Consider the following 9,672-nt stretch of genomic DNA (forward strand, 5'->3'; position numbering starts at 1 on the left):
GTTACTGACTGTACTGACAAACTATGCTGACACCGTGTCTGCGCTGCAACAGGACGCGACAAAGCGACCGTTGAAAATCATTTGAACTTTGCGTCAGCACGTCATAAATAGAACGAGGCATCAGTTTACTGCATCCAGAGTAGACAACATACACCGGACTCGCGTCGCGCGATGTGATGTGATAAGCATGAGTTTAAGTATAAAGTATAATCACCAGTCCAGCCGCGATCAGCTCCGGTGGCTGTAACAGAGGGTTTAATGCGCTGCAGACGCGTGCCGTGATGCGCAGATCAGCTCTAGTCTCTAACGTCACTGAATCTGCTGTTAAAAATGAGCCATCCATTCATCATATCATCATGCAAAACTAAGAATTAGAATCATTGTAATGTGACGATCAAACATAGGTGCGGGTGGGTGGCGGGCAGATAATTTGAAGCAGCGGACTCGGGTGAAGTTTGAGCTCATCCGCGCATCTCTACACTACACTGACCTGGGTCACCAGTAGCAAACAATGGAGCGTGCTCTGCTGGACAAACGAAGTAATTACACCATTCAGAAGCATTTAATCTGCGTTATATGTTCTGTAAAAAAAAATATATTTTCATATTCGCCGATACCGATATATCGGCGACAGGCTCATATCGGCCGATAATATCGGCTAAACGATATATCGGTCAGGCTCTACTCAGCACAGTTTTAAAAAACGCTAAAAAAAGTGGGCGTGATGCGCTGCGGAGCAGAGGGGGAAGAGGTGAGACACAACACAGCTTCGGGTTCAGACGGTTTCATTTTACTCGCATCGAGTTAAAAACACAAATAAATGCACAGCCATTTGCACTCTGCATCGAAAACATGTATATGAACACGCTGTTGCACCTCTGAGAACTTTTAAGGCTTATTCTGTGGCGTTTATATAAGTCTTTTGACGGGTTGTGTCATGGAGCTGTAAAAACAATTATACTCGCTAAGAGAATGAATCGCGTTTGTTCCGAACTCTTATTACAAAAACAAACGCTCTCCTTCGATCCATGAACGTTTCTCTCAGTTAATGTGCACGGTCTCAGTCTGAAGCGTCTGTCATAGCAAATCAACACATGCTATTGTGAATGATTAAGCGAAGCGTCTTCTCATAGGATAAGAACACGCAGTCTCATGAATAATTTAATAGACACCGACGCGTCATCGATGTACTATCGTCCTTTGCCACGTCACAAATTGTGATGTCAACACAATGTAGATTTTAAACCCAGAAGATGAGAATAGCGCAAAAAAGCTCAAAATTAACCAGTTTTCTCCAACAATTAAAATTAACAGATGTTAACATGGTGTTCTATGATGTGCAACACAAACACCTCTGCTAAAATCTCTGAAAAAGTAGTCTGGGGATTCATGACCCTTTAACCCAACATTCATCAAAACCTAAACAATATGGTTAAATAATTAAACAAGCTAATTTACTGCAAACAGTACAATGTTGTGCATGAGAACAGTACTTCCACATATCTTGTTTTACTCACCAGCTCATCGATGTCTGCAGGGTTGCTTGGTGCAGGTCGTGATTTAGGCAATTGTTTGGGAGTAGGTTTAAGATCCGGTTTGGAAGCAGGTTTGAGATCTGGTTTAGAAGCAGGTTTGGGAGAAGGTTTAGGTTCTGGTTTAGGATCTGGGTTGGAAACAGGTCTGGGAGCAGGTCTAAGATCTGGTCTGGAAGCAGATCTGAGAGCAGGCTTTGGATCTGGTCTGGAAGCAGATCTGAGTTCAGGTTTTGGATCAGGCTTGGAAGCAGGTCTGAGAGCTGGTTTGGCACTAGGAGAGGAATGCTTCTTCTGTGGCGGTTTACTCTGCACTTTGGGCTTCAAAGATGACTTCACCTTCTTCCTAGGTCTCACTGTGACATCCAAACCAACAGTCAAAACTAGAGTTTGTGCAGAAACTTTTAAGACAAAGTTTCAAACCCTTAAGCATATCATGATTCTACAATACATTTGACAAACAAGGTAGCTGACCTTTTTTTCTCTTAAAATATTCTTGAAGAAAAAAAAAATTCCCCCACCCCCTGATGAAAAAGTCGTTCAGATTTCAAAGCTCTCAGAGTGGCACTCACAGCTGTGGCCCGTGTCCCTGTATTCTTCTTCTGAATCTTCCTCTTCAGAGTCTTCTTCATCTTCCTCCTCCGAGTCCTCCTCTTCCTCTGTGTCCTCATTATAGTTTCTGCAATCAGAAATGTGTAAATGAATTATGAGGAACTTTGAGCATATTATATATATATATATAAAATAATAATAAATAAATAAAATAAATAAATAAATAAATATATATATATATATAAACCTCAATTTACTCAAATTTACAAACGTTTAAAGAAGTAGGCCCAACGTGTGCATGTTCTTACCTGCCCCTGGAGCTGCGTCGGGCGGTAGTTGGCTGACAGGCTGGGCAGAGCCACTCACCCGCCGGTATACGGTACAGTGCCGGCCGCAGACAGAACAGATGGAAGGCTTTATTACACTCATCACAGAGAATCAACTTATCATCCTCTCCTACAGAGAAAGACAATCATAAACCAGATCAATTACATGTTAAATCTTCCTGTTACCACGCAGTACTTCCTTTTGTGTGCTGCTCACATTACAGCAACAGGTGCAGTTTAAATCTCAGACATTCTCTCTTTGATGGTCATTCAGTCCCTTGTGTGTTTCACTCTATATTTCATTCTCTAAAGGTGTAACTACTCTCGGAGTCTGAAGGTCATGTGTTTCACATGCAGTAGTGTTTCCCATGTTTTTAAGAGACTATGGTAGGTGGACCTTGGAATACATTTTGAAGTTTAATGCATCAATCTGAGAGACTGAGAAATGTATATTTTCAATTACAAAACTGTGGAAGGCCGCTACAGTCTAGGTCAGGGGTGCCCAAACTCGGTCCTGGAGGGCCGGTGTCCTGCAGAGTTTAGCTCCAACTTGCCTCAACACACCTGCTGGTAAGTTTCTAGTATGCCTATAAGAGCTTGATTAGCTGGTTCAGGTGTGTTTAATTGGGGTTGGAGCTAAACTCTGCAGGACACCGGCCCTCCAGGACCGAGTTTCGGCACCCCTGGTCTAGGCAATTAATGTGAAACATGACCTGACCATGACCATTCGGTAGTTAGAACACACTTGAAATGTTTTATAGACCAATATAAACTGCCAACATTATAATGAATAAAAAGAAATGCTTGATTAATTGAACTGGATAGAGAAGCAGTCATCAAGTGTTCAGCACACATGTGAACTTGCTCAATGTGGTATAAAAAGCATCCCAGGATGCAGCCCAAAAAGTGTGTTGAATGAATGTCCAGAGTGTGCAGAGTTGGAATCTAGACAAAGGGTGGCAACAACTTAAAATAAATTTTTTGGTCACTACATAATACAAAGTTGCAATGTGTCATTTCATAGTGTTGCAGACTATCATGTCCAGACTTTTGCCACTGTATAAAACACACTCTAAAGCCTCTAAAATGCACACATCAAATAATGCTTTTGAGGTTGATCTTCAGGTATCTCACCTTTCCGGCGGCACACTTTACAGCGAGCGTTCTCTGCAGACATATCCCACTTGATGCAGGCATCCAGCATGCCGAGCAGAACGTGCATACGAGAGCAAGTCTGAGCTTCACGGACTGCAGTTTTCCACTTCTCCACCGCGGTTGCTACCTAGAAATTCAATATGCAGAAGTTTAGTCTTGTGTGAGAATGTGAATACACACATACACTACCCTTCAAAAGTCTGGGCTCAGAAAGGAATTATTACTTTTATTCAGCAAGTATGTGAGCATAGGCCTACTCATTTCTCAATAATATAGCTTAACACTAGATTCTTTTTCCTTTCAAAAGTGAGCTAAACAATCAGTTAATAGCCCTATAGATTTTTGCTTAGTGTAAGCATTCTAATAAACCACGTTGAAGCTTTTCTTCTAGAATTGTGTATTTATTTGTCTTGTAAGTGTATGTTCTTGTTAGAACTTGTGATATTTCAAAGATACTGACATCATTTTAGAGTGAAGCAGCTATTAGCGCAGATTTCGTTATGCAGTGAAGGCGAAGCAGCATTTCTGTTAACAAGCGAGAAGTGAGCGGGAAATGGTCAGTGGAGAGGAGTGATTATTGAATGCTTGGAGCGCAGAAAGGAAATTGTTGCCGATCCACTCCACTCACTTTCTCTGGCAAGGATGCATTAAACTGATCAGTAGGAGTAAAGACTTTTACAAAAAATCTATTTAAATAAATGCTGTTGTTTTGAATTTTCTATTTCAAAGAATCCTGAAAATATATATAATCAGTTTCCACAAAAACAATGACTTTTCTAATAAATTAAATGCAGCCTCAATGTCCGTTTTCTCATCTTGTTTCATCTTCTCATGTTTTTGCCAAGTACTAATGAAGACAAATTTGTTTCTTTTCCCTTTATTTCTGCTTGTTCATTCAGTGCCTACAATGCTACAATGTTCACTTCACTAGGTCATGAAGAATACATGCCATTGTTTTAATTTGTTATTATTTAGTCATTTAATTTTTAAATAAAACTAATATTATATATTTTTGGCTATGGTATTGAGAATCATGAAATAAGCTACTGCAATGTTAATAACCCTATTCATAACACACTCACCCTGGCCTCTTCAGCCAGTCTCTTCTGATCATCCACTTCCTCCACCGTCGTGCTCTCCTCTCCACCGGTCTTCTTTTTCTTCTTCTGTTTGGGTGCCATGAAGCCCTGCAGAAACTTCTTGATCACGCTCTCTTGCAGTGTGATCACACACTCCCCAAAGTCCTGCAACTTCTCCAAGTCACGCACCTGAAAGCACAAGTGAGAGGTCAGGTAGGTTTAAAGTGGTGGAGATATCCATGTAGCTGGCTGCCGAGTAACGTGCACCATTACCATACCGTGAAAAAAGATATTGGTTATAGTGCCCACACCATGTAGTCTTAATGTCTCTCACCCTTTCTTCAAATTCAGATGTGTCCTCCATGTATCCAAGGCCTCCTTTCTGCAGACGAGATGCTACCTCGATAATGTCACTGCGCAAGAATTTAAGCAGCTCCTGGTATCCGTCACAGGTCTTCAGGCCTGGGTTACCTTTTTTCGTCAGATGGATGGAATGCAAGATTTCCTGGTAACTAAAATAAAGACAACATCTTCATTATTAATCCATTTTCCTGGGATTGAAAGCAAGTAAGGTGTGAAAATATCAATTTTCAGGAAAGGAGGAGAAGAGTGCGTGTATACTCACTTAACCTGGAGCCTGAGTTTGAGTTCACTCTCTCTTACTCCCTGAGGGTGAAGACTTTCTATTAGTTCATCGAGGTCTTTTTGCGAATCGCACACAAACCTGGGAAAACAATTTAAGAACAAGCATTTGTGTTGCTGCCCAATACTGATGTCCAGACAGATGTCATGCCATGTCCTGATCCATGGGACTGTAAATCTTCATTACAACTCATTTTAGCCCATTTTTCTTTTTGGAATTCTTTGCTACAAAACAATGCATAGTCTCATACAAAAAGAGCTCGGAGCCACAAATTACTTAAAGGCTGATTTCCCAGATGCCAACGATACAACTGGGAATTTGCAAGAACACTTACCAGAGGTTTTGGCCTTGTTTGGGCACAGTGGTCTCAATACAGGACTCAAGCACTGGTGCCCCCTGTTGACCATTTTCATTAGAAGCGCTGACTATGCTGCCTTCATCCTCTTTCTCTCCATCTGAACACACATTTAAACATTTTTTTTTTTTTTCTGTAAATAACAGCATTTTATCTATAAATTATATATTCCACTGGTTAAATTAAAGCTTGTACCAAGAACCAAAGAACTGTTTGTACCAACAAAAAGAGTTGCTTCTGTGAACAACAGATTTAGTACTTTAACAGAAAAGTCAGCATAGCAAATTAACAATTTTACGTGGCCAATGTTTAAACTCTTCCAAGAAGTATTGTTAATATCTTGTACATGTTAATTTGGCCCTACTATTACAAAACAAAATACAAAAATTCAGTATTTTAGAAAATGTGTAGGTAGACTAACCTTCCGTCTCCTCCTCTTTGTCTTCCTCTGTCGACACCGGCTCCTCTTCAGGAGGAAGAGTGAATGTGTAGTCTATACTCTCATGAACCCATCCCTTTTCAATACACAGGCCAGGAACCACATCAGAGAACAGCCAGTACCGGTTGTGATTGCGGTCGGTACCCAGTGGTGTTCTCCTCAGCACCAGCTTTGCTTTAGTGACGGCATCCTGCAAGGCTTTCTCTGCTGCGGCTTTCTGCTTCCTGATTCGCTCCTCCTCCACTTCCTTCTCCATACGCTCTGCAGCAGATGCATATATAACAGTTTAAAATAAAATTTGTAATCTTATTTCATGTTTTCCATCATGATATGCAACTCCTGCAGTTCCATTATGCAGCTCTAAGGTTTTTTACTTGGTGCATTTTAAATATTTTGAAACTACTCGGCACACACTTGTCCAGTGTAGACAAGGTCAAAGTTACTTCATATTAATTGTAAAGTGAATTTCCTTACCTTATGGAATAAAGTATTCACTAAAGCAAAAGTTACAAACGCTACCATTCAAACATTTGATGTTGATAAGATTTTTTATGTTTTTGAAAGTCCTTTATGCTCTCCAAGGCTACATTTATTTGAATATTAGAAACAACCCAATAAAAACTGTAGTACTGTGAAATCAAATAATTTAAAAATATTTTTTTTCTTATTATATTTTAAAATAACTTATTTATTCCTGTAATGGCAAACCTACATTTTCAGCAGCTATTATTCCAGTCTTCAGTGTCACATGATCATGAATCTTTCTAATATTCTGATTTGATGCTCAAAAAATGTTTCTTATTATCTTATCATTATCAGTTGTGCTGTTAAATATTTTTCAGGAAACATGATGCACTTTTTCAGGATTCTTTGATGGGTAGAAAGTTCAATCCATTTGCTCAGTTTAATCAACTTTAATGAATTTAAAGTGCCTTTCCTGAACAAATGTACTTGGATTTTAGTAGTGTAAATGTTAAAGCGCAGCATGAAACTGCTTTCACAACCCATTTTACTCCAAAATGAGGAAACAGTCAGGTTATTTTCTAAGAAGGGGGGAAAAAAAACATTTCTGACACCTCTTAAAGTTATAATTTTTCTCCTTTACTCTTTGCAGGTTTCTGGAATACCACTTCATTCTCACTTTCAACCAGTTTTTTTTAACCTAGTTTCTAGCATTCTGATTTTTCTTTTACACGTCTCTCACCTTTGTTTTGCCGTTCCTGCTCTTCCTTTTCTTTCTTGGCCTGAATGGACATCAGACGTCTGCTTTTCACTGTGCTGATCATGTCCTCCGGCTCTGGTTCCACTTTGGCGGGGACCTTAGGTGTCTCTTTTATCACATTTGAATCTTTCCTCCCATCTGCCCTCATTAGTACCTCTCCGCTAGGATCGGTGTTTGCCTCCATCTGCTCTTTGCGTTTCTGCTTCTCTGCCTTTTTACGTTCATTGACTTCTTTAAGCGTGGCAAGCCGCTCCCTCCACAGCTCGGCCGATCGCTGCTGAGTGGCCTCCACGTGATCTTCCACTGAATAGGTCATGAGGATACGATGACACAGCGCCACCAGCAGGCTGACCTTCTCCTGAGAGTTCAGTTCAAACACCTCCGACGTCTCCAGCTTTTCCAAGAACTCACTGCTCACCACGTCATCGTAGCCCACACCAGGCTGCCAGTCATCCGAGCCGCGGGCGCTCTCTTCCTCATGGGCATCCGTTGGCCGTAAACACAAGCGCACCAGCTCGGATACGGAGTGCATGGTCAGAGGAATCTCAGATAACGGCATGTCCAGTTCACTGTAACCTTCCGCCAGCTCATCTTGCAGAAGTGTTTGCAGCAGCACCACCAGCACACGGTTCAAGTAAAGGAAACCTGCCTTCTCTCCAGCTAAAGCCTCCATCAGAGCGATAGAGGTGATAGGATACTGGTCATCAGGCATCAGGAGGCCAGAGTAGCAGTGAAGGAACTCAACTACCATGGCTATGTCACCAAAGAGGGTGTTGGGAAGCCCCTCGGGCATGTCGAACAAACGGAACGTTGGCAAGCTCTTGCCTTCGAGCTCCTGGTCTTCGTAACGGCGTGACATCTCCCGTCTCATCTGCATTTCTTTCTCTCTCCGCTCTTTGGCTTTCTCACGCAGCTTCTGCTTGATTTCCTGGCGCTTCTGCCGCAGAACGTCCTGTTTCTCCTCCTCGGTCATAAGGGCCCATCGGCGTTTCTGCTCAAGCAGTTCCCAGCGTTTTTGCACCAGCTCTTTCAGCTCCTCAGGAAGCCGGCCACGATCCTCTGTGGACAGCGTTTTTGCCGCCTTAGACACCAGTGAGGACAGAGTTGTCTTTTTGTCTTCTTTGCCTTTATTCTCCTTGTAAAACCGAAGGAGATGTAAGGCCATGGGCGCCAAAGGTTTGCCCAGCTTAGCAGAGCCAGTACTTGGACTTCTGCCTCGCTTTTTGGGGCTAGCTGCAGCAGGTGGGCTTTTGGCAAGATCCAAAAGGGTCATCTGCTTCATTTTGGGTTTCTTGGTGCTTCCAGCGCTTTTGTCTTCCTTTTTGGAGAGCTTCTGGCCATTGGGAGTTTTGGTGACCCCACTCTTGCGGCTCTTTTTGGGGTCAGTGGATTTTTTGTCTCCCCGCTTTTTATTTAATTTTGGGGGGCTGAGGATGTTTTCCCCATCACATTTCTTAGATGTACTGGAGTTTTTCATTTTTAAGGGAGATCCATTAACTTTCTTCACCTGAACAAAAAAATAAATAAATCCAACAAATATTTAAAGGAATAAAACATTTATATGTTATATAAAAATCAGTTGAAGAACATTCATTTTATACAATTACAAGTCACCTCCCAGACAACCATATGACAAAAAAAATTTAAATTTCCAAATAATATTTATACTGCAAAGGTTAGTTTATTAGTTTAGTTTATCCTTTATTGTCTCGAGCAATCAAGAGAGCAGGTCAACAGGTCAAATTGTATCCATACTAAAGTGAATTTAATTATTAGCACCAATTGATTGATCATTAATTAACACCCCTACTACCTAGACAGCATTTTAAGACATCATAGTCTTGTACTTGTCATAAATTCTGTTCCAAACAGTAAACAGCAACATTATGATATGCAACAGCAAAACCAACCATGTTTAGGTTAATATTATTTAATTATTTTTCAGTATAATTGTGTGCCATGTATTTTGACACATATTATAAGAGTATGCCATTGGTATCTTAGCAATCCATGAACTCGATTAGTATCCCTGTTTAGTTTTTTTGGTAGACTAATAGAATCTAGAGTGATTCATGTATTAGAATCCATTTCTTATTATTATTTTTTTTGTAGACTAATAGAATCTAGTGATTTATGTAGGGCCCTATGATTTCTGCGATGCGGAAAACGCGGACAGAATCGCGGAATCCAGTCATAAAAACGGAATTCAGAGTTTAACGCGGAATGTCACGGAATTTGTCAAATTTTTAATGAATTAATCAAAAGTAGGTCATTACACTTAAATCAAATCACGATATGGACTAGTATTTGTAAATATTAAGCCGCTAAAGTCGATTTAAATATGAATCCTGCATGTTCTGCGTGTCTCT

At 40.7% G+C, this 9,672-nt stretch overlaps 1 protein-coding gene across 1 annotated transcript in view; it reads right to left on the bottom strand.

Annotated features, from left to right (window-relative positions):
• Nucleotides 1–9,672, bottom strand: part of LOC107714438 (tyrosine-protein kinase BAZ1B-like) — a 23,709-nt gene that overhangs the window by 4,999 nt on the left and 9,038 nt on the right. The window contains exons 7-16 of the mRNA XM_016520271.1: nt 7,286–8,810; nt 6,064–6,342; nt 5,622–5,742; nt 5,270–5,368; nt 4,979–5,156; nt 4,648–4,833; nt 3,545–3,692; nt 2,393–2,540; nt 2,105–2,211; nt 1,518–1,888 (exon numbers count right to left, since the gene is read on the bottom strand). Of these exons, the coding sequence (XP_016375757.1) occupies nt 1,518–1,888; nt 2,105–2,211; nt 2,393–2,540; nt 3,545–3,692; nt 4,648–4,833; nt 4,979–5,156; nt 5,270–5,368; nt 5,622–5,742; nt 6,064–6,342; nt 7,286–8,810 (3,162 nt within the window). The remainder of the gene's footprint in view (nt 1–1,517; nt 1,889–2,104; nt 2,212–2,392; nt 2,541–3,544; nt 3,693–4,647; nt 4,834–4,978; nt 5,157–5,269; nt 5,369–5,621; nt 5,743–6,063; nt 6,343–7,285; nt 8,811–9,672) is intronic.

This window comes from Sinocyclocheilus rhinocerous, unplaced genomic scaffold (assembly GCF_001515625.1).
Source record: "Sinocyclocheilus rhinocerous isolate Xijiao unplaced genomic scaffold, SAMN03320098_v1.1 scaffold88, whole genome shotgun sequence".
NCBI lineage: Eukaryota > Metazoa > Chordata > Actinopteri > Cypriniformes > Cyprinidae > Sinocyclocheilus > Sinocyclocheilus rhinocerous.